Source organism: Schistocerca piceifrons, chromosome 2 (assembly GCF_021461385.2).
Source record: "Schistocerca piceifrons isolate TAMUIC-IGC-003096 chromosome 2, iqSchPice1.1, whole genome shotgun sequence".
In the NCBI taxonomy this organism is placed as follows: domain Eukaryota; kingdom Metazoa; phylum Arthropoda; class Insecta; order Orthoptera; family Acrididae; genus Schistocerca; species Schistocerca piceifrons.
In genome coordinates, this window is record NC_060139.1 from 542,898,923 (window position 1) to 542,924,219 (window position 25,297).

At 38.2% G+C, this 25,297-nt stretch overlaps 1 protein-coding gene across 2 annotated transcripts in view; it reads left to right on the forward strand.

Annotated features, from left to right (window-relative positions):
• The window catches only part of LOC124776346 (X-linked interleukin-1 receptor accessory protein-like 2), a 141,097-nt gene that overhangs the window by 56,506 nt on the left and 59,294 nt on the right, over positions 1-25,297 (forward strand). For both annotated transcript variants that reach the window (XM_047251295.1, XM_047251296.1), the window contains exons 2-5: positions 9,281-9,462; positions 17,598-17,699; positions 17,883-17,988; positions 24,968-25,101. In XM_047251295.1, coding sequence (XP_047107251.1) covers positions 9,281-9,462; positions 17,598-17,699; positions 17,883-17,988; positions 24,968-25,101 — 524 coding nt within the window. The remainder of the gene's footprint in view (positions 1-9,280; positions 9,463-17,597; positions 17,700-17,882; positions 17,989-24,967; positions 25,102-25,297) is intronic.

Below are 25,297 nucleotides of genomic sequence, written 5' to 3' on the forward strand. Positions count from 1 at the left end.
GCTATTTACAATTTGTACAGAAAGCAGATGGCAGTTATAAGAGTCGAGGGGTATGAAATGGAAGCAGTGGTTGGGAAGGGAGTGAGACAGGGTTGTAGCTTATCCCCGATGTTATTCAATCTGTAGTGAAGGAAACAAAAGAAAAATTCGTAGTAGGTATTTAAATCCATGGAGAAGAAATAAAAACTTTGAGGTTCGCCGATGACATTGTAATTCTGTCAGAGACAGCAAAGGACTTGGAAGAGCAGTTGAACGGAATGGATAGTGTCTTGAAAGGAGGATATAAGATGAACATCAACAAAAGCAAAACGAGGATAATGGAATGTAGTCGAATTAAGTCGGGTGATGCTGAGGGAATTAGATTAGGAAATGAGATGCTTAAAGTAGTAAAGGAGTTTTGCTATTTGGGGAGCAAAATAATTGATGATGGTCGAAGTAGAGAGGATATAAAATGTAGACTGGCAATGGCAAGGAAAGCGTTTCTGAAGAAGAGAAATTTGTTAACACCGAGTATAAATTTAAGTGTCAGGAAGTCGTTTCTGAAAGTATTTGTATGGAGTGTAGCCATGTATGGAAGTGAAACATGGACGATAAATAGCTTAGACAAGAAGAGAATAGAAGCTTTCGAAATGTGGTGCTACAGAAGAATGCTGAAGATTAGATGGGTAGATCACATAACTAATGAGGAAGTATTGAATAGGATTGGGGAGAAGAGAAGTTTGTGGCACAACTTGACTAGAAGAAGGGATCGGTTGGTAGGACATGTTCTGAGGCATCAAGGGATCACCAATTTAGTATTGGAGGGCAGCGTGGAGGGTAAAAATCGTAGAGGGAGACCAAGAGATGAATACACCAAGCAGATTCAGAAGGATGTAGGTTGCAGTAGGTACTGGGAGATGAAGAAGCTTGCACAGGTTAGAGTAGCATGGAGAGCTGCATCAAACCAGTCTCAGGACTGAAGACCACAACAACAACAACATGGATCGGTGGCTGAAGTCAGGATCATTGTAGAAGGGTGCAGTTTCTCCATCGCCTCCACAACAAGGGAAGTTTCCAGTTGAAAGGAATGAGGAGGGAGGACGACCAAAGGAAGAAAAATCACAAGAAGCTCCACAGCCGGATTTATTATGTGAAAACGTTGCAAGTACTCCACTGGATGCAATATCCTGTGGAAGTGGAGGAACCAAGAAGCTATTTAGAAATGGGCTTTATGGAGACAAAGGAGGGTAAAGCTCAGTGTGTAATTTGTTAGCGAGTCCTTAAGAACAGTTCAATGGTTCCAGTTAATGTGCGCGGTCATTTTGAAGGTACTCACCCGGATTTCCAGGCTAAAGACACCGATTCTTTCAAAAGGATAGTGCTGAACTAGCTGCTTCCCAGCATTGCATGAAAACTCGTGCAAAAACAATTAGGCCAATTAAAATTCATTTAAAGCTTCTTTCTTGGGTAGTTATCGAGTGGCAAAAACAGGAACAGCTCATACCATTGCAGGAAATCTCATAAAGCCCTGTGTTAATGATATTGTTTCTTGCATGCTAGACGAAAAGACAGTAAAGCTTGAATCTTCGGTGCCATTATCAAACAATACTGTCAAGAGAGGCATTGTTGACATGTCAAATGTTGTGAAAGACACTCTTGTTTCTCACATCCAACAGAATTCATTTTCGCTGCAGATAGATGAATCCACTGATGTTGCAGGATTAGCGATTTTATTGGCTTTTGTCCGTTATGAATATTCTGGATATTTTGAGGAGGACCTCTTATTGTGCAGGCCACTACCTGCCAACACGACAGGTGCTGAAATATTCTGTCTTTTGGATGATTTTTTAAGGGCTAACGAAGTTTCATGGTCTAATTGCATAGATTTGTGCACAGATGGTGCAAAAGCTATGATGGGTCCTACAGTCGGAGCAATAACGAAAATAAAAGAAAACGACAAGAATTGCAGCAGTAGTCATTGTGCTCTCCACAGATACACTTTAGCTACGAAACAAATGCCTCTTTCGTTCAAGAAAGTCTTAGACGAATCCATTCAAATCATTAACGACATAAAATCAACACTATTGAAGTCAAGACTTTTCACAATACTGTGCGAAGATATGGGAAGCCTTCATTGTTCCCTCCTTCTCCACACAGAAGTGAGGTGGCTTTCAAGTGGGAGTGCACTATCTCGGTTGTACGAATTAAGATTGGAAGTCATAGCTTTCCTTTTGGAGTATAACACCAAATTAGCAGACCTTATTAATGACGAAAATTGGCAGTGTATTCTTGCCTATTTGTCAGATATTTTCTCCAAAATGAACGAAATGAATACTTCACTCCAAGGGCAAAGTGAAACAAAGGTCACTGCTATCGACAAAGTTCGAGCATTCAAGAGGAAAATTAGTTTTTGGGCAGAGAGTGTCGAGGAGGGGGAAGTCGAGTGTTTTCCTCTTTTCAAGAAGTTTTTGAAAAACAAAACATTGGCGCTTGGGGAGAATTTGTTTCATCAAATCCTGGAACATCTCCACAGCTTGAAGTCATTGTTGGAGAATTATTTTCTAACAACTGAAGATGAGAAGCTGCAGAAATACAAATGGGTCGTCAAATGAATATGAGTTGTTGATAGAAATTGCCACAGACCCTACCTTGAAATCAAGTTTTGACATTGACGGTCACTCACACTTTTAGATCCATTTGGATAACAAGAAATACTACCCCCTTGTTGAAAAGGCAAAACGTGTACTTCCGTTTGCCACCACATACATGTGTGAATCTGGATTCTGGATCCATGCTGCCCACAAAACTAAGTACCGAAGCTGTCTAGATGCAGAAGCAGACATCCGTCTCCAGTTGTCAAGAATTGAACCCAGACTTTAAAAATTGTGTTAGCAGAAGCACCCTCAACCATCACATTAGGATTCCATTATTATTCCTACAGATTCGTCCATAGTAAAGAAGAAAGCATTTTTCTTCGTAGATGCTCAGTGAACGTACCTGAACTATAACTCTGTAGGAATTTTGTTTCTGTCTTCTATCATCTACAAAATAATTATTAATTGAATTCTGTTGGCATTGATATTTTTGTTACGAAAATTAAAATGATCTCTAAAGCTAATTTCTTTCCTTTATAATATATTCCGTCCTCTCAGTTAAAGATATGGCCTATTACAATTACTTGCTATTACTCTGACACTATATTGTGGCAACTGGCAGCGAGCGTAAACAAATGAGGACTTTTCACGTGCCACCTTGTAAGAAGTAAACCTCCTCTGCCAGAATTGCTTCCTTTGAGAAAAAAAGTCTTACGTTCTGTGAAATGTTTTGTCTTCTTATATAGAAATAGCAGAGTCTGTTTGTTTGTTTTCCTAATTTGTTTACAGTCGGGGCTGAGTGCCACGATATAGTGTCCAAATAGTAGTTGAAGTTGTCAGCTGTGGCTTAACTGTTGCCACGCCGCCTGCCAGCTACCAACTGACAGAACACTGTTGCAACGCCGCCTTCTAGCTGCCGGCTATGGACTGACAGCCGCCGTTCAGTAGATACGCAAAGACATAAAAATAATTAGACTTTCCGAGCTGTTTACATGGGCACCAAAATCGATTTGGAACTGGAAAACGGCTTTATAAAAGCAGATTTCCAGAATCGATTTTGAAGTATTTACCTGACCAACCAAAAGCGGGGGGGCATCGGCTTACGAAATCCGGTTTTGGAAACGCATGTAAACTGGGTGAATGTATTCCCACACATTGCACAACAGATGTCACAATAGTCCTTTAAAGGCAATTCCTTGGCCTCTTTTCTTTCGTGATGTGTTTGTATCCCGAATCATGGGTCTGCCTCTTTTCTTCACAGCCACGCGGAATGGCGGGCAGTGTAGGGCATGTATGTGTGTGTTGTCATTAGCGGAAGTTAAACTTAGGTTAATAGTGTGTAAGACTAGGGACTGATGACCTCAGCAGTTAAGTCCCATAGACTTTACATACATTTGAACATTTTTCTTAGGATTTCACGAAAAACCACACACACACGACTGTTACGAAATATGCATGCTCGTCACACAACAGTAGCCAAACAGTGGAATTGAACAGACCACAAGTGGCAGCTTGCCAAGAGTGAACAGTTTGGAGGTGACGTTGATTGCTGTTGGAGGATGGCAGCTCCAACGTGTGAAATGCCAGGTACCAAGAAATTTTAATCAGGCTATAGTGTGTTGAACATAGGGAGTAAATCCACTAGTAAGTGTCTGGATACAGTGGGAATTCAAATTGGATCATTAATTTCAAGTTGTTTTCATTCATCTCTAAACGTAAGACTATTGATACTTAGTAGGGAGGGGGGGGGGGGGTCACTGGGAACATGGCACTTGAATTAAGAAGCTTTCAGGTCCAATGGGTTTGGCTCTGAAATTTAAAGTTACTGTGCTCTTGACTGATTAGGGGTCCGCCATCGATTTTCGACTGAAGAAGGGGTCCGCCAGTTGTAAAGGTTGGGAATCCCTGCTCTAGACCAAAGAGGCTTTCACTAATTTGATTACACAGTTTGTGCAGCCATTCCTCGTATGTAGGGGGCTTTCATCTGCTGTGGTGCTCAGCATCTATCTACCTCAAAGGCAGAGCTATTGAGAGAATCTTAATGTCACCAAATACAGTGTGTTTCGGTTATGGCACAATCTGTATGTCTGGTGTTGCATGATATGATGGTAACCCTCTTTCCTGATTGGAATTAGCACTTACCATCCTCTAAGCTTTCTAATGAGGTGAAATAAAGTTACATTAATGGTTCATTGGATTGTGCTCTAACTTGTATTCGGTAAAAGTTTGCATTGCTTCTCAGTTTCTTACACAAGTTGTGGTCATTGTCAAAGCAAACCAAGTTTATCTATATTTAAACCTCTTCTCAGTCTACTAGTTTTAGATATTTGCATGTCACAATGTGGTTGTGATTAGAGCACATTAAAAAAGAAACCTTTATTTTCTTTATTAACTGTAAGAATGTAAACTGAACATTATAAAATTATTCAAATGTAGACTTCAACGATAGTATCCCAGTGTTCATTATTTAATTTATAAGTTTTATGTGCCAATGACTGAGCATGTAAACTTTCAGTGAAGAACTCGATCCTCTGCAAAAGGTGTTGTACTCTCTGATACTTGACCTGATTCAGTATCGAAGTACCTGAACACAGTCTAAAATGTTATACTCGGAACCAGTACTGGACAGACAGACATTGATCACCAGTAAAGATGCTGACCATTCCTTGGAATCTGGCAGCTTGAGTATCAGCTTTAACTGAACTATGTTCGTTAGGAGTGATGTGTGAGTAGCATCTCCTCCCAGGGCTGGGCACAAATAGAAACTGAGCCTGTAAAAAGTAATGGTAGTGCATCAGCTGACTGATTGAAATACTTGCTCAAGGTCGGTATTGCAGCTGACACTTGCAGTCTGTATGTGATGAAGATTATCAGGACCAGTAAATAGATGTAAAAAGGCATTGGCATGTTGGATGGCATTGGCATGTTGGATGGTGGGTCAATAATACATCTTACACTGAGGTGATGAAAGTCATGAAATATCTTCTAATATCATGCTGGACCTCCTTTTGCCTGGCATAGTGCAGCATCTAAACATGGCATGGACTCAACAAATCATTGTAAGTCCCCTGCAGAAATATTGAGCTACGCTGTCTCTATATATGTCCATCACTGTGAAAGTGTCCCTGGTGCAGGATTTTGTGCATGAGCTGACCTCTCAAATATGTCCCATAAATGTTCAATGGAATTCATGTCAGGTGGTCTGGGTGGCCAAATCATTCCATTAATATTTGGGAACATGAAGTCCATGAATGCCTGTAAATAGCCTCCAAGTAGCTGAACCTAACCAATTCCAGCCAACTACTGGTTCAGATGTCCCAGAGGACCCAGTCCATTTCACGTACACACAGCCCACACCATTATGGAGCTACCACCAGCTTGCATAGTGCCTTGTTGACAACTTGGATCCAGGACTTCATGGCATCTATGCCCCACTTGAGCCCTACCCTCAGCTCTTAACAACTGAAATTGGGACACATCTGACCAAGCCACAGTTTTCCAGTCATCTAAAGCCCAACTGATATGGTCACAAGACCAGGAGAAGTACACATGTAATGTCATGCCATTAGTGAAGGCACTTGCTCAGTCACCTACTGCCATAGCCAATTAATACCAAATTTTGTCACACTGTCCTAATGAATATGTTCGTTGTATGTCCCACATTGATTTCTACAGTTATTTCATGCATTGTTCCTCATCCATTAGCACTGATAACTCTACACAAGCAACACTGCTCTCAGTTGTTAAGCGAAGGGCGTCAGCCTCTGTGGTGTCGGTAATTGCACAGAATTGACACCTGCTGCTTTAATTTTTCTGATGTCTTACTAGATATGTTTGCTTGGGGTCCAAAGATCAAAATTAACAGCTAGTGTTCCATGACCAGGTGAATTTTATTCTGTGTAACAGAAATTAATTGATACTATAATTAACAGGAATTAATTGATACTATAAATTATAGTGAGTGCCTCCCTTTCTATTTAGATATAGTTCACTTACACTGTTGTTATTGTATTAGATGCTTAGGCAGTTATTTATTCCATTCTATCAGGACCATGGGTGACAGCATGGTGCCTATTTAAAATTGTCTGCAATAAATGAGACCAGGCAGAGAGAAGAGGTCAAACACCTTTTAAGCTTCAATAACGCTAATTAACAAGTGACAAACCAGTGATATTCGACTCCCTTTTCCTGAAGCTGATTGAAATGATATGTTATCTGCATGTAATTCAGTATATTTTCCTGTCATAATTTATATCTTTCCCAAGAAGCATTAGAATTCCAAATCACCATACCTAAGCTACTCTAAATATTTTTAAGTATTGCAAAAGAACTCACAATGCCAAAAGGTTTACCAGTAGTTCTTCTGGACAGAGTTTCAGGTAAACTATACATTATATTGAGCATTGATAGTTCATTTAAAATAGCCAAACTCTTGAATTCTTTTTGATTGTGACTTGAGTGTCACTCAGTGACTAGGTATGATCAGTGTAACTGCATCTGACACCTATAAACAATCTGGTTCTGCTTTAACTATTTCCTTCATAGTAAAGTTACAGATATAACCCAGAAAAAGAATGGGAGTGTCATTGAGTTTTAATGATATGAGTGCTTCAATATTTTGTGCATATAAATCAGTGTTTTCCTTGCATAAAACAACCAAATCACTGGATGAAATACTAACTCCAGATTGTATTAACTAAATCTTGTATTTGAAACCCAGAGCCTACAGTCCACAGTGAAACTGTTAATTGACGTAGATGAAGGCACTGTAAAAAGAAACTGTATTTGTCTACATCCATGTTTGTAAATATCATTACCATTTAGTTGTGACCAAAAATGGTGAGTTGGCACACCAGTATGTTTCAGCATTAATTTGGATACAGAAGCTCCTTTATCAACAACTAAGATTTTCACAACTGGGTCACAAGGTATCAAGTGACAACCTAGTAAGTTGCATAGTGAACCAATTATCTCCTAGAAGATAACAGAAAAGCAGGCTGAACATGAGTGTCAGATATGTTGTTAACATTGGAAAACAGCAGCAACCATACGACATATGTGTTTCAAGTTTCATTTTAATTGTCAAATGCTTGAAACCCTGTTGCTTATAACGATGGCATAGATACCAACACTGTTGGTAGAGCATTGTCCCACTTTGCTATGCAGTGCAGGAAGTTGCTCTGCTGTTTCTGTAGCACATTTACCTTTCACTAAATTTGATGTTGTTGCTGTTGCATTATCAGCTACTGCTACCACAATTCAATAAAGTCTGCAGTATTGAAGGCACTAATAACATTGTAGTCTGATACTAAACTAGGAAGACCACTGGTGTGTATCTTGTAACAAATATAGAAAGAAAGATCAACACTATTTCAGTAGCTGGAAATGGAGTAGAGAGTAATTGCCATGATTACAAATAATATGATCCCAAACCAGTACCAATGAATGAAAACCAGAATCATCTTATAGAACATCACGCACTCCAGCAGAGCTCCAAAATCAAAAGCCCGTCTCCAGAAAGTGAAATAATAGCTTTATTTGAGAGTTGGTATAATTTTGGTATCAATAAAAAATACTAAGTGCTCAGTTTGCTCACTGTGCTGGATATTTATTTCCAATAGAAAGTCAATGTGATGTGTCTGTTGTACCCATAGTCTTATGGCTGCTGGAGGGAGAACTATGAGCTATACAAATAATACCACCACCACTCTCTGGGTCCAGTTCGTCTTGCTGAAGTAATGGGATGTAAGACATGTAATGTTATATACCACTGTGTATTCTATCAAAGATGATAACAGTATTTTATTTTCATTTTGTCCTACATTGATCTGAAGATGGGTAGTTAAATTAACGGACACTGGTAATTGGTAAAAAAATGACTTATGATACTGATGAATGATAAGTATTCTGTTCTATGATTGCTACTGTTACTCTATTTATTGTCATAAAAGAAGATTCAGTTGGTAGAGAAATGTAATTAACTTTGTCCATTAGCATGGTATTGCTGCCTCAGTTCTTGTTGTAGTAAGCAGTCTCAAGTAATACATAGCTAATAATGTTCATTCATTTTATGGTAAATTATTAGTTTTATGGTTTTCTTAATATGATTTGTTTATGTAATAGAAGAGAATTGTGCTGCTGAAAATCCATTTCCTAAGAAAATGAAAAGTTGGAAATCCAAAAGACTAATTTACATTCTGCTGAATCCCTCAAAATCAATGGACATCATACAGACAACAGAATAGGTAAAAAATTATATGTGTCCTGTGTTTAAACATAATTTTATAGATATTTTATTTTTTTATTCTTTCCTTTTATGTTCTTATTTGATATTGAACAGAAAAATGTTGTAGAGTCACTGTAGTAAAGCATTTACCACAATATTAAAATAGATATATGACCCACTGTAGGTAACAAGTGCGAAGGCTATTTGATAGACCCAATAAATGACAAAAAATGTACATTTTGTGGCAGAGAAGAGTACTGCTAAATTATTCAGGTTAGTCACGAGTATGGGCAGCAGATGTACCATTTATAAATCTGAAATGAAGCAGACAAAGACAGAGCTTTGAGGCTCCAGGAAGTTCAGTTTTAGGTATTCCAGCAGACTTTGCTTTCATTAGGGACCTCTATGACCACACAGACATAAAAAGTGCTGTGTAGTAATATTTTTGTTGTAGACTTATAGAAACTGTTTCTTTGACCAGGTATAAGGACGGTGAACCTCTTTCACCCAAGCATTCAACATTTAGTATTTCTGCAGTTGATCAAAATCAGACGATTGAATCAACATATGTTCAGGATGCTGATAAGGGAAACTACACATGTGTTGTCACAAATAGCACACAACCTGAACCAAAAACATTCACCATCAATTTAGTAACCAAATGTAAGTAAATATTGTTTGTTTTATTCATAATTTTTTACTTTACAATGAGTTTTTAATGGACTAGTGAACATGGTAATCACTTAGTTACTGTAAGTTCTTATGTATTAATTTTCATCTATGTGTGTGGGTAATCATGAAGGAAAACATGAATGAAAAGCTGTCAGAACACTACAGATGATTCAGAAACAGTGATCACATAAGAAATAAATGTGAAATAACAGTAACAATATTATGAAAAGGATAGTTGCTACTCACCCTATAGTGGAGATGCTGAGTCACAGATAGGCACAACAAAAAGACTGTCACAAATAAAGCTTTCAGCCATTAAGGCTCCGTCAACAATAGATGTAGACACACACACACACACACACACACACACACACACACACACACACACACACACACACACACACACACATAAACACAACTCACACACACAACTGCAGTCTCAGGTAACTAAAACCACACTGCGAGCAGCAGCACCAGTGCATGATGGGAGTGATGACTGGGTACGGGTAAGGAGAAGGCTGGGGCGGAGAGGGGGAGGGATAGTATGGAGGGGGTGACGGACAGTGAAGTGCTGTAGGTTATTGACAGAGGGCAGGGGAGACGTGGTGAGTGGGGGAAGGGGGGGGGGCAGTACTGGAAAAGGAGATAAGTAAAAAGACTGAGTGTGATGGTGGAATTTCTCATGAGAAATGTCCTGCCTATTATCCTTACCACCACTCCCACAGAGGTGTTCTGCCATCCATCAAACCTACACAATATGATCATCCATCCTTACACAGCCCCTGCTCCCAACCCCTTACCTCATGGCTCATGCCCCTGTAATAGACCTAGATGCAAGACCTGTCCCATACATCCTCCCACCACCACCTGCTCCAGTCTGGTCATGAACATCACCTATCCCACCAAATGCAGAGCTACCTGTGAAACCAGTCATGTGATCTACAAGCTAAGCTGCAACCACTGAGCTGCATTCTATGTGGACATGAGAACCAACAAGTTCATTGTTCGCATGAATGGCCACTGACAAACTGTGGCCAAGAAACAAATGGCCCACCCTGTTGCAGAACATGCTGCCAAACATGACATCCTTCATTTCAATGACTACTTCACAGCCTGTGCCATATGGATCTTTCCCACCAATAACAGCTTTTCTAAATACACAGGTGGGAACTTTCCCTGCAATACATCATACGTTCCTGTAACCCTCCTGGCCTCAACATCCGTTACTCACTGTCCTCACCCATCCAGCCTCTTCCCTGTTTCCTTTCCAGCACTACACAGCCTCCACCATCACACTCAGTCTTTTTACTTCTCTTCTTTTCCACTACTTCCCCCCCCCCCCCTCCTCACCTCTCCCCTGCCCTCTGTCTAACCTGCAGCATTTCACTGTCTGCCACCCCCTCCATACTATCCCTTCCCCTCACCACCCCAGCCTCCTTACCCAGACCCAGTCACCATTCCCATCATGCACTGGTGCTGCTGCTCACAGTGTGGTTTCTGTTGCCTGAAATTGCAGTTATGTGTGTGAGTCGGGTTTGCATGAGTGTGTGTGTATGTGTGTGTGTCTACATCTATTGCTGACAAAGGCCGTAATGGCCGAAAGCTTTATTTGTGACCTTCTTTTTTTGTGCCTATGTGCGACTCAGCATCTTCTCTATACGATGAGTAGCAACTTTCCTTTTCACAATATTGTTACATTCCATCCTGGATTTTCCATTGTTTGAAAAAACAGTAAAAGAGTTTTAGCTTAAAACACTGTGTGAACACTGTCCATAGCCAATAAATAAACCTACAGCTGCAATAAATTATAGCAATCTGATTCATAAGAGAGTGCAGAATATCATAGGGGACGTTATATTACGAAGTCTGTTCAAAAAATTCTGGAACATTCATAATTTTCTGCTAATGGTGTGTTGAAGCAAAATTCAGTTGGCATCCGTGCACATAGCTGTGTTGAATATGTAACTGCCAGAAGTTTCATTGTTGTATGTCTGTTAGTTATTGTTCAGTGCAGTACTGAGTAGAACGTTGTGTTGCAGAGTTTGTGAATTTTGAGATGACAGAGTTAGAGGAGCAAGACATCTGCATTAAATTTTGTATGAAACTTAAGAAAACCTTTACAGACACACCAAATGATGCAGGAAACCTACAGTGATGAGTGCTTAAGGCATACTTGGTGTTACAAATGGTTCACACAGTTTAAATAAATTTTGTATGAAACTTAAGAAAACCTTTACAGACACACCAAATGATGCAGGAAACCTACAGTGATGAGTGCTTAAGGCATACTTGGTGTTACAAATGGTTCACACAGTTTAAATGTGGCTAGATGGAAGTTAGGAATGACCCTCGCTCTCGGCGCCTATTGATATTCATGTCAGGAATGTCAATGAAATTGTGCATGCCAATCAAAACTGACTGTCAGACAGGTTCCAGAAGAATGAAACATTTCAGTTGGATCATGTCATCAAATCTTGACACAGCATCTTGGTATGCGTCATGTTGCTGCCAAGTTCATCCCACAGCTCATGATTCAAGACCAGAAAGACCTTTGCCTTGTAACCTGTGAACAGCTTTTGGATTGTGCAAATGAGAACAAGATGTTCCTTAATAGAATCATTACTGGTGATGAGACGTTGGTCTTATGGTTGTGAAGTTAAGGCAAACATTCAACTTTGTTGGTGTGCGACTATTGCACAAAAGACGATGTCACTGTGCTGCCTCATCCACTGTACTCTCCAGACCTGGCCCCTGCAGACTCTCTTTTATTTCCAGTGTTGAAAAGCCCATTCAAAGGACAAAGATTTTCAAAAATAGACGAGATAAAAGAAAATTTGCAGACGGCATTTTGTATGATCTGGCAAGAGCTGTACCAAGACTGGCTTCCAGTAGTGGAAACAGCATTGGGAGCAGTGTATCAGTTGTGGAGGAGAGTATTTCAAAAGAGACCATGCACAATAAATAAAAGGTAAGTGTAGAAAAAATGTTGTGGGCAAGGTTCCAGAATTTTTTCAATAGACCTCGTGTACTAGCTGCACCCTGCCATGTTACCCACAGTTAAAGATTTATTCATAAAAAATGGCTGGGTCTGTATTTATTCCAATCTTCTATTAGACCATCTCCTCCTTCCTCCTCCCTCTATCCATCTTCTCCCCCCCCCCCTCTTGCTGTTCATCTCCTCCACCCTCCTCTCCCATCCAGCTCCTTCTCCTCTCTTTCACTATCCATTTCCACATCACTTTCTCTCTGTCCATCTCCTACTCTCCCTATCTCTGTCCATCTCCTGCTGACCCCCTATCTGTGTCCATCTCATGCTTCCCGTCTCTGTCTGTCCATGTCCTCCTCACCCTTCACTTTCCACGATGTCACCCCCACCCCAATAGAAAGCTATTGGTTCTCACGCCCACAGTATTACTCTCCAGACAGTAACAAACAGTCTACTAAATTTGGTTGAAATCATCCTAGGGGTTTAGGATGAGCCTTTTATCTGTGGTTTGTCCACATACATCTCACATCTCAAATATATCCCACTTGTATTCAACATATTTCACACATATTTGTAAACATATTTAAACTGTTTCTCTGACGAATTTCTCCATGCATTGCCATTTTTATGCAACTCAATGTTTATGATACTGTTATCTCCAGATTTATGTGTTGTACAATGATATAATCCTGCAGGTAAATCCTGTGGTATATATGGCTACTGTCTGTGAACTATGTTATGAATAGAGTTAAAAGTGTAGAAGTAATAAATTAAAATGTGATGTATGATGTGGCAGTTTTTCATGTATCTCAGTATTTGACATTATATCTCCTGATCTTACTGTCATACAATGATATTTTTGTAGGAACATTCTACGCTATACATGGGTACTGTCTGTGAAATGTATTGCAAATAGAGTTAGCAGTAAAACAGTAATAAAGTTAAACATCATACATGATGCAGTTTTTCACACATCTTAGTGTTTGACATCATATCTCCTGAAATATGTGTCCTACAATGATATAATTTTGGTGGTACATTCAATAGTACATGTGAATACCATCTGCAAAATGTGTCATGAATACAGTTAGTAGTAATGAGATAATAAATTAAAATATCTTGTTTCTTGCATCAGTTTCACTGCATGAACAGTGAAAATGTAGTAAGCGATAAACTTTTTTCCTTTCATGATTTTGTGGGGGTTGTCAGCGAGTATAAAGTTTGGTGATTGGCACATTGTGGGCTACACTTATTTTTCACACCCACCCCTACCCCTTTGATAGGTAGGTGTAGATAACATAGACTATGTGTGATTCTGGGTATAAGCTATCTCCATTCCAATTTCAGAAAAATCCATCCAGCCATTTCAGTGTCAGCGTGAAAGAGTAACAAACATTCTAACACACACACACGTACACACTCACACACACACACACACTGACAAGCTTTTTCATTTATACTATATATAACAAAATAGATTAGTACATAATAAAACAATTTCTCAATACGAGATTCAAACCAATTGAATCATTAACCACTGAATATGGAACCAGGATTCAGCATATGAGATTAGAAGAAAAATAAAAGAGGTAGAATTATAATGAAACAGAAGCAGAAGATTGGGCAATGCTAATAGATGTAAAAAGGTAACATATGGAACACAGAGGGTGTTTTCTCAAATCCCTCACGAGAAAAGATGGGGAAAAAAAACAGTGACAATACTCAGGCTCTCAATTTAACAGCCAATGTTAATATTTCTGGTTAATTAATAGCCAAGCAAACATTAAAGTAAAGGACTCAAATTTTTTTGGAATTCAGTATTCCTTCTCCTGCAAATATTATGAGAACTATCATAAATGAGATACAAATTTTCAAAGAGTTAGACTCAGATGGGAAAGTCACTGAGTAGTCTGCTCAGAAGAAACAACAGGACAAAGTAAGAAAAAAAAGTAACAATCAAATAGTTAGTTCATCCTTCTATTACTTGTCTTCCTTAGGTTGGAGTCCTGTGGGAATCTACTGTCACAGTCATTAAAAACTCTTTCTTCTACATCTTGCCTTCAGTTCTTACATCTTCTTGTCTTCTTATGTCTTCAGCTATCAAGTTGGTTGATTGGCAGCAGCTTGAAATGCTTTTCTATCCTCAGTCTTCCTCTTCAAAGCAGTATATAGGGGGTGCAACTGGTATCCCCCGTGATCTGGTTGATGTATTTCAGTCTTGATCCACCTCTTTTGTTCTTCCCTTCTACTGTACTTTCATTGCTTAGCAGATGCCCAATGCATGTGTACCTTCCATATTCAATATGTCCAAACATATCGCTTCTCTTCCTCCACTCTGTGGAGTGCTTCTTCATTTGATACCTCGTATACCCACGTGATCTTTACCATTTCTCTGTAGCACCATATCTCATAGGCTTTTATTTGCTGTTTTTCTGCTTCTCTGGGTGACCTTGTTTTGCTTCCATGCAACAGCACACTCCAGACAAACATCTTTACAAGGTCTGTGCTGAGATATTTGTCTGCACAGCTGAATATGAAAAGGTTTCTTCTCTTGATAAAAGCAGCCTTTGTCTTGTAGATTCAGCTTGTAATACCCTTCTTTGATTTTCCATCTGATGTAATTTTACACCCTGGATAGGCAAAGGATTCAACAGTCTCCAGTGACTCACTGTTAACTGAGCATTGAGCAACAGTTTTTTTGTCTACTCACCACTAATATTTTTGTTTTAGCTTTATTAATTTTTCATGTTATGGGAAGATCTTAGGGCAGTTTCCACCTGTGCTAGCTTCACTTATAATTGTTCTGCATATTCACTAAACACCCTGATATAGTTAACAAATCACAACATGTCTACTTCCTTATTGCAGTATGTGCAATACTGTGCCCCAGTTTATTTGACCACCACATTCACAGATATGTTTTGCATGCCAGGTACAGCCCCGGCCTTACTTTGGGAAGTGTTTTTCAACAGAAGAGTTGCTGAGATTTATACAGCCAAGCCTCCTGCAGCTGCCACAGTGTCTGGGGACACAAGCTGTGCCAATATGTGTCACAGAGGTCATGTCGTGCTGCAGTCACATGGCCATGTTCTCACCTGACACCATGCCTGTGTTTTCCTGCTGGTAGATACTTGGGGCATTACTCAGCCCCTCAATGGCCAGATCAGCTCTAGACTCCAGACCAATCTCCAGATGGCCTCGAGCCTGTACTTTGTATCACCATACCAGCTGCTGCTACCCATCAGACACTGCTGTCTCATGCCTTCACCAGCATCACAACCACTGGATGCCCATCAGCTGCTATGGAAAGCCGTGCTTCACTAGACCTGCCTCCTGACTTCCCATGAGCTCACAGCCTCATAGGACTGTGTCCCTGCACACCCATGGTACCTACCTGCTCATCCCCACTACCAACAGTCATGGACTTCCTCATAGGGGGCACTCATTATTCATCATCATAGAATGACTTTCTGTTGTATTCAAATACCCCATCCCTAGAAGCTGAACTTAGTTTAGTTAATGGTTAATAAAGTAACAGCTATTATTCCAACATAAGCATATCAATCACTGCCTCAGTACATCACTCGGCCAAGGGTACTTTGCTTACAAAAGAGCTGCCTTACCAGCATTTCCCATGCCAATGGTGAACAACTGACATGCTTGCCCGAGTGAGATAACTGTTTTAGTCTTTTGTGCCAACTTGAGAAAGAGACTCGCCATGAAGTGCAGTGATGGTATTCTGGACATGATGCTGGTGAGCCTGTACTGCATGCTTATGCTGAACAATGATTGCTAGCACCTGCAAACCTCGCTGAGCGCTAGTGGTAGAACATTAGAATTTTTTTCATACTGACCAATTTGGGATTGATGTTTTCACACCACCCCCAGCAGTTTCAAATGATCAGTAGGCTATGGCAGTTTCAAAGGATTGGTAGTCTACTTCCTCATTACAGAATTCTAAGTAATGATTTCGTTATAATGGATAGTGTGCCGCTTGTTGCCTGATTGCTGTAGTCTACCACATGGGTGCCCACAAGATTACTTTTCTTGTATTTTCTGGGTATGGAATTGCTTTGTATGATTTTCAACATCTACGATTTCTTACTTGCCATTCACTGAAACTTTCAGTTCCGTGAGGCTACAGCATGCTATAAGAATTATTTCCATTGTCTCCATTTTTACTGATATGTAATTATATTTCAGTGATGTCCACCTGCCAATTTTTATGTGACTGTATCTCATTCTAATTAAGGAACTAAAAAATCAATAGCACTTTCTGTGTCCTGTTCACTTCTTGTTCCCGCTACTACCCGTACATACTAGTCCACCTTAGGGTTATGTGTGCAAGGATAGTGAGGAAAGCATTTCCTAAACATCTTTATTGTATGCAGATGATCTGAGTTTCACTGGCCATATCAAACAGATAACTGAAATTTCTGATGGCACTGGTATTATTATTACAGATGCTAGGCAGACTGGCTGTTTCTTATCAGCATATATGTTACTATTGTAGGTAGTATGCTAGTTCTTTCTTTAAAACAAAAACAAATATTCTTCATTAAAAAGACAGTATCCATCAGCTTTCATATAACTCATCAAAAGGAGTATAATTACCAGTTCTTGCAAATAAGACAAGTTTAAATATATTTTCTCCCAAATCTGAAGGACAGATTATCATATATGTGTTTTATGCAGTGGAGTACAAATATACAACAATGTACTAAAAATAAAACTGGGAAAAACTGATACCCTGTTCAAAAAGAAACTGAATGTATGGACAACAATTTTTACTTGGGAAATTAATTTCTACTAAATGAAGAAACATATGATGTAAAATTAGTAGCTGTGTCACCCAATCTTGTACTTCATATGACCATACAGTTTTTATATGCATATTATTGGAGGCTAGGTGGAGTGCCTCATGAGGCATCTGCAAGCAAACAGAGCTTGTACAGTAGTTGTTAATGTTGGTGGTGGTGGTGGTGCTGGTGCTGGTGTTCACAGCCTACAGTTGTTCAGCTTTGACTGTTTAGGCAATATATTTGAATGTTAGTTACTGACTGCATTGTTACTATTAATATTACCATTTTAAATGTTGCTGTGTAGCACTAAATTGCACTTTAACTTTCTTGTGACTTAGATATGAACTGTACCTCAAGACGCCCCGTGATAACGCACTATCCAACCAATCAATATGCCCTGCCAGGAGAGTCTGCCCAGTTTTACTGTGAAGCCCTGGTTGGTGAGTAAATTATCTATATATATTTACTATTACCAGGAAATTCATCTGCCTCTTTCTGTGTAAAGCTTTTGTTTGTGTACTGTGAGAACGAGATTTTCTTTTAGTTGGATAAATTATATTTTCTTTTATCACATTTAATTGCTATGACAGTATACTATTTTCGTTTCCCTTTTTTATTTCTAGGGTGTGGAGAAGTAGCAAAAACAGCTCATGTGTACTGGGCACCAGCTGATCAGCCACTTCACTTTGTTAAGAGTGCGAGAGATGTAGTGATTTCAGATGTTCAGAGGTATGTCTCCATTTTGTTTATGGGGTGACACAAATGTAGTACAAGGCTCAGTCAGATATTACAGCATGTAGACCAATTGTTTGAAGGCTTCACAAACATGGATCATGTAGTGATAGTGGATGGAGTACATAGCAGTTAGATAAGAATGCTATGTATGTTTTCAGTACTGACCTCATGTAAATGACTTCTGAGACCTTGAGACATATTAAGTTGGAATTACTCCATCTGTTATGATTTTAAATCCTGATAACAACTATTTTTTCTCTCTGGTCTCTGTCCTACCTGGAAACAGTTACATAATTTATATGTGGCATATGCGTGAAAGTTTCAAAATGTTATCTAGGTTGAATTTTCTTAAAGTGATGCTAATCAAAAGGTAAGGATAATTGAACTTTTTACATCAGTATGAGTTAGCAAATATCACGTTAGCTACTACATATTTATGGACTTGGTGACACCACTCATTATGAAGACTAGCATTCTGAGATACTGATATCAGTAATAGTTCAAATTCTGTGAAACTAATTCACTTATGAAATAATTAATGGTCATGTGCAGAAGTAGTTAGATTTTCCATTGCAAATTTTGCCTCTGTGCTTGTCAGAGTCTGAGTTTTTCTCTTATATTTTTGTTGATCTAATTTTTGTGCACAAGGTGACATACTTTATTAATTGATGAAGCCACTAACTAAGAACTTTGCATAATTTACCATAATTTACAATATGGCTCTTGTAAATAGGATACTCCCAGTACCAATGCATAACATGCTTCCACAAACTTCCTAAATTCCTGGACCACAAACCAAATTTTTATCAATACTTATAGACCATCTTGAGTAGCAAAAGCCTACCTAGCAGTTCCTGGAATGATGACATAGTTACCAAAATAACAGTTTGTGCCTACACCAGTCTTTAAATAGTCAGACCTCACCCAAAATGGTCAGTCTGCATCCAGCAAGTAACTGTGTAAAATTTATGTGAAAGTCAGTACTTGACTGTGAACGTGCTGACACCTCTGTGAGGGTCGCAGTCAAGTGAGTAAACAAGCAAACATTTGTGTCATGCCTGCTCCCAGAAATCACAAAAGTGATAACTGTGTGCAACCTGTCCACAAGAATAAGTGTACAGCGGAACCTAACATAGCAAGCACAATTTGCTCCAGAATCTTCTCTAATGTATTCCATGCAGAAAAAGTACTACAAGTTTTATCTTATTCATGCAACTTATTCAAAGAAAATTATACATACAGTATTGTGTACTTCATTATTCATTTACATCTACATCTACATCCACATCTACATGGTTACTCTGCAATTCACACTTAAGTGCCTGGCAGAGGGTTCATCAAACCATTTTCATACTACTTCTCTACCATTCCACTCTCGATTGGCACGTGGGAAAAAGGAACACCTAAATCTTTCCGTTCGAGCTTTGGTTTCTCTTATTTTATTATGATGATCATTTCTCTCTACATAGGTGGGTGTCAACAAAATATTTGCACATTCAGAAGAGAAAGTTAGTGATTGAAATTTCGTAAATAGATCTCGCTGCAAAGAAAACTGCCTTTGTTTCAGTGACTGCCACCTCATCTCACGTATCATATGAGTGACACTTTCACCCCTGTTGTGCGATAACATGAAACGAGCTGCACTTCTTTCCACTTTTTCGATGTAGTCCGTCAATCCTACCTGGTAAGGATCCCATACCGCGCAGCAATATTCCAGCAGAGGATGGACAAGTGTAATGTAGGCTGTCTCTTTAGTGGGTTTGTCGCATCTTCTAAGTGTTCTGCCAACAAAGTGCACTCTTTGTTTCGCCTTCCCCATAATATTATCTATGTGGTCTTTCCAATTTAAGTTGCTCGTAATTGTAATTCCTAGGTATTTAGTCGAGTTGACAGCCCTTAGGTTTGTGCGATTTATTGTATACCCAAAATTTATCAGATTTCTTTTAGTACCCATCTGGATGACCTCGCACTTTTCTTTGTTTAGCGATAATTGCCACTTTTTGCACCATACAGAAATTCTCTCTAGATCATTTTGTAATTGCAATTGATCGTCTGATGATTTTACTAGATGGTAAATTACAGCGTCATCTGCGTGCTAAAAGAGTTACTTTTGTGGGTTATATTATATTATATATTCATTTAATGTGACTGCAAAGAAATAAAAATATATCTAGAACCTTGCTTATCTACTTTCTTTGTCTATTCTGATAAAAAATAGTGCTCTGTCAAGGTAATAGGGGCCCCATTATCCTAATATGCCCAGGGCCTCCAACAGGTTAAAGACAGCCCTGCACAGAACTATCAACAGAGTAAACAGTTCGAGCTATAGTTGCAACAGTGAGGAACCACACAACTGTCCCATCTCCATGTAAGAGCTGTATTCAACATTGTCTACCATATGTGACATGGTACCTTGTCACAGTAAAATGCATTACACCATGCTGTGCCACTTCATCGGAGCAGAAAAAAACCTCTTTGCTCTGTTCCCAAATTCATGAAAGATTATGTGTTATAACTCTGCTCAAAATTGGTGGCAGACTGTACATGCCTTTGTGGTTATCATAGTGCCTCAAAGGAATGATAAAATGCAATTTTGTTTGTTTCTGTCTTTGAGATAGTAAGCAACACCTTAATCACTGCCAGTGTGAACCCAGGAGACATTACTCATTATAACATCACTCTACTGTTGGCAACAGTACAGAAGATATCACCTGTTAGGTATTTTCTTTAATACTGAAAGGACCTGTTATTTCCAATTTGAGGGACTGTATCTTCTGGTAGTTCTATCAGCTGATTTTGTAGAGACATCTTCCCTTCTTTATAAGAACCTTTCTGTTTGAATGAAAAATTCTCAGTTTAATGCCAGACTGTTGAGTTCAGCATGGACAATATTCCAACAGCAGAATAAATTTTATCATTGGGAATTCTCGTAGACTGATGTGATGAGGCTTGAACAGTCTCTCATTATACTTGCAAAAATTTCACAATCCTGACTGCATACATTTTGAAAACATGGCTTTAATTTTAAACTGAACATGTTTTGCAGAATTTGTAAATGAATTTGATACTATTTGTACCTATGGACTCTTAAGTGAATGACTTTCTTTAGGGACATTATTACTGGTCTACCATCATTTATCTTTGATATGTTAAAATTTTAAAAATTTACATATTTTTCTTAAATAAAAATGTATGAAAATGAAAAAAAATGTACACCAATCAAACTTGCATGTGAAATTTTGTACATCTAAACTTGCAAATAATTTGAAATTTGCAAATTGTAGTGGGTACAATGAGAAATCTCTAGGTATATTACCACTGTTTACAATTTAAAGGCAATTTTATGGGCCCAATGATAAATCAGTCTCATTACAATTCAGTCTCTCTGTTCTTTTCATTAGCTGGTATTTATTTCCTCCTCATAATCTCTCTTTTACTATTTGTAAAATGATCCCTACCTCTATTTACTTATTGGGAACTTTTCTTGCATTTCTACATCCTGCATCTCTGTCCTCATTCTCCATATTCTATGAAGCCTTCCAGCCTTTTCACATTACTTCATCCTCCTTGCTTTGCCACAATACTCAGCTCAAAGATGAACAAGTGTTTAAAAGCCCAGCTGTCATCTTTTCCTTTTTGTGCAAGATGAATTATAACATGCTATGCAGTCATTAATTACATTATACTATGGTTTTTCTTAAATGCAGGGAAAAAGACAAGGACAGGAAAAAGGAGAAAAGGACAAGAAAAGAAAAAAGTTAGTTAGATTTGCTTTAGAGAACCAGCATTTGAAGCTGACTGCAGAACAATTCTATTGCCACCAAGATACATTTCTAACAAGGAGCACAAAGTTAAGATGAGAGAAATTGGGGCCCGTATGGAGGCATGTAGACAGTTGTTATTCCCTTGCTCTATTTGTGAGTGGAGCAGGAAAGGAAATGAGCAGTAATGGTACATGGTATCCTCTGTCATGCACCGTACAGTGGCTTCTGGAGTATGTATGTAGATGTAGGTATTTCAAATCAGGAGAATTCACTTGAGAATACTTTATATTTGTGAGCTCTGGGTCTCCCAGTTCAAAATCTAGGAAAATGTGTTTTCTACTGTTAATGTGTCTATCAATAGAATTTTGCCCCATGAAGATAAGTACTAGCCAGCCATATTGTCTCCGTAAGTTACATGGTACTTATTTTAAGAGCCATTGGCACATAAATGGAAAATTAATCAGAATACTTTTTATGGTTCCTTTTAAATTGAGGACCATTTTTTCAAAACTGAACATCTACAAAATTTTCACTTTTGAGTTATATATGAATTCACATATTTTTAAAACAAGAGGAATTGATTTGCACTTGTGAAATTTAATGAAGCCTAACATGTACTGCATTAAACACATATGAAATATTGCAAATTTTTACAATATTTGACATCTATTGAAAGAGAAATTTTCCAAAACTTAACGCCTACATAACTTTCTGTTTTGCATCCATTCTAAAGCAAAATTTATCATGCTTTTCCATGTTTATAATTCTTCTATTGACAACAATGTGTGTGACAGTTCAACAATGGCAAAATATTGCTATTGGGTGATTTTCTTGCTTAACAAAGGCACAAGTTTAGAATTTGCTTGTTCTTCAAAGACTAAACACCAAACACAAGTATAAATTTTATATGTTAATACAGAAAAATTAAGTTACTTCCTTTATTAAAATTTTATAAACCTCAATGATTATGCTACTTGGGGGTCTGTGCATTTCAGTGTGGTCTAAAGCAGAGAGACTGATATATTATTTTTGTCTAGTAATTATTTTATATGGATTCAGAATCTACAAGTGAAGCAGATTGTTCATCTCTCATTCAAAAAGTACCTATTGGGTGTAAGAGGAGGAGGAGTTGATGACAAACCAAGCAGATGAAAGAGAAGTATTCGTTACACTCATAAACCTGATTTAGCCTGTACTCATGGTCTGATAGGCATAAAAGAAGCCCCAAACAGTGTTGTTGTCTGACAGCAATGCTTTTGCAAAATGACATGTCAGAATCTCAGCACAGGAACTACTTTAATGATAAAATAAAGTAAGATATATTTCTTCTGAAATGTATTAAGATTGCTGAACCTTAAAGATGAACTGTTCCAGATGATAAGGCAAAACACAAAAGATATATTACCTTAAGCTATTTAATAGCAAAAATAATTGGAGAGGAGATTCAAGTTTTTGCTGCCACATTTAGGAAGGTTGTGTGGGTACTAGATGCCAGAATAAGAAATGAAGCTTGAAAATACCTCCTTGGTGAAATGCTGAAAGAAGAAAGAGGGGGAAGAAGAACAACTAAAAGAGATGAGGAGATGACAGAAGCCATTACAATATATTTTGTAAAATACCACTGATGGGAGAGTCATTACTCAAGAAGGCAATGCTCATGGTCCTACTTGAGTCCAGCATTAAATACAAAGAAAATGTGGAATTGGTTCTGTACAGATCATATCAAAGCCGGTCACCTAAAGTGCTTCCTTTCCAATCACATAAATATCTTTTACAAATGTTTTTAACGTATCTTTTTGCAATCCTAATTCTGACATGTGCTCTGTTTGTGCAGAAATCATGTTAAAAATTAAAGCTGCCAAAGAACCAGATAAAAAAATTACATAAGAACACATTACAGGCCTCACAATTCCATGAAATTCTTAAACTAAAAGAAACAGATACCTTCAGCGGATGTTTTCATTGCCAGCAGAACCAATCCCTTCCAAACTGTCTATTTGGGAAACATTTGATTCATGACATACCTGGTTATATAATTGTACCATAATGGAAGTAAATGGAGAAAAGCAAGACACTTGCCATTATACACTGCTGAAAACACAAATGTCACATGAAGCCAATCTAACTGCTTCTATTTTATGACTTTTTAATAAATTTGGAAAAGAGACATCAAAAAGTGAAAAATCAGAAGCTGACATTAAGAATTTTGTCAGATTCAAGCGGTTCACAAAATAAAAATTCAGTGATGATGGCTATGCTCCTTTGATTTTGTGAAGCCTCAGAAGTTTTCACCTGCATTACTTTACAATCAGGGGCACAGTTATAGGCCTCCTGATGTGGTATTCAGTGCAGCTGAGAAGCAATTGAGACAACTAGAGAATATCACAATCCCTTCACAGTCCCATGATGTGCTAAATGTGTCAGTTGAGTGGTAGGTCTACTTGAGAGAGACTGGCAAGTTCAAAATATGAAATCCATGAGTAACAGTCATTAGAAATGTTACTATTCAAAATAAGCAAAGCAAATGTTCTCGTGTACCAGAAGCCTGGAAAAAATTGTGTTGTATGCAAAGCAAAAAATGTATATTATAGATCTCCAATCTTGGTTGAACTTGAGAGATATCAACAATGCTCCATTGCCAAGATTAAAAAACAGAGTAAGTGATAAGAAGGTTGATGATGTTAAGAAGCTACTCTAGTGTTTTGACAACTCTTTGGATGATACAGAAGCTCTTCAAGGGTGCAATAACAATGACAATGACAGCAATGAAGCCATAATATGGTAATACTAGAATGATTATGTAAATTAAATTGAAGTTATTCACAAATAACAAACTGTTAGTCATTTTGAAGAATGGCGATACTGTAGTTGTTCAGTGGAAAAAAACCCTACCTACATTTTTTGTGGTACTTGTAGAAATATTTGAATGTGCTGTCTCTCTCTCTCTCTCTCTCTCTCTCTCTCTCTCTCTTTCTCTCTAATCGAGTTATGAGGAAAATGTCTAATGTGATTTAAGGTGTTTTCTGACAATTTTACTTTTAGTAGATACTCAGTTTTGCAAAAAATGATTCTCGAGTTATTCTTTTCCAATTTCTTTTGTGTGTGGAAGGTTTGTTTCCTGAAACACTATATCAGGGGTAACTGTCACATATTTGGTAACTTATTATTTTTAAAACACATTACCTGACTGTATTTTGTTTTTGTTTCAGGGATAATTACTCTATAAAGGGAAGTTTCCTGATTTTCAAAAAAGTAACTGTAGAGGATTATGGTCACTACACATGCCACATTGATAATAACATTCGTGATCCATGCAACTTCAATGTATCTCTCATATACGGAGGTATGTCCCTTTTCAAAGAAATAGCCTATAGTTTAAGTTATGGTTAAGGTGAAACTGAAGATAATTGACTGCAGTTCAGTGAAACACTCCCATTTGCAACATTAAAGTGAGTAAAGTATATTATCTAATTTGTGTAGTGTTTGAGCAATAAATTACAGCATTCTTGGGTTTGTTTTTCAACTCTACATGTACCACT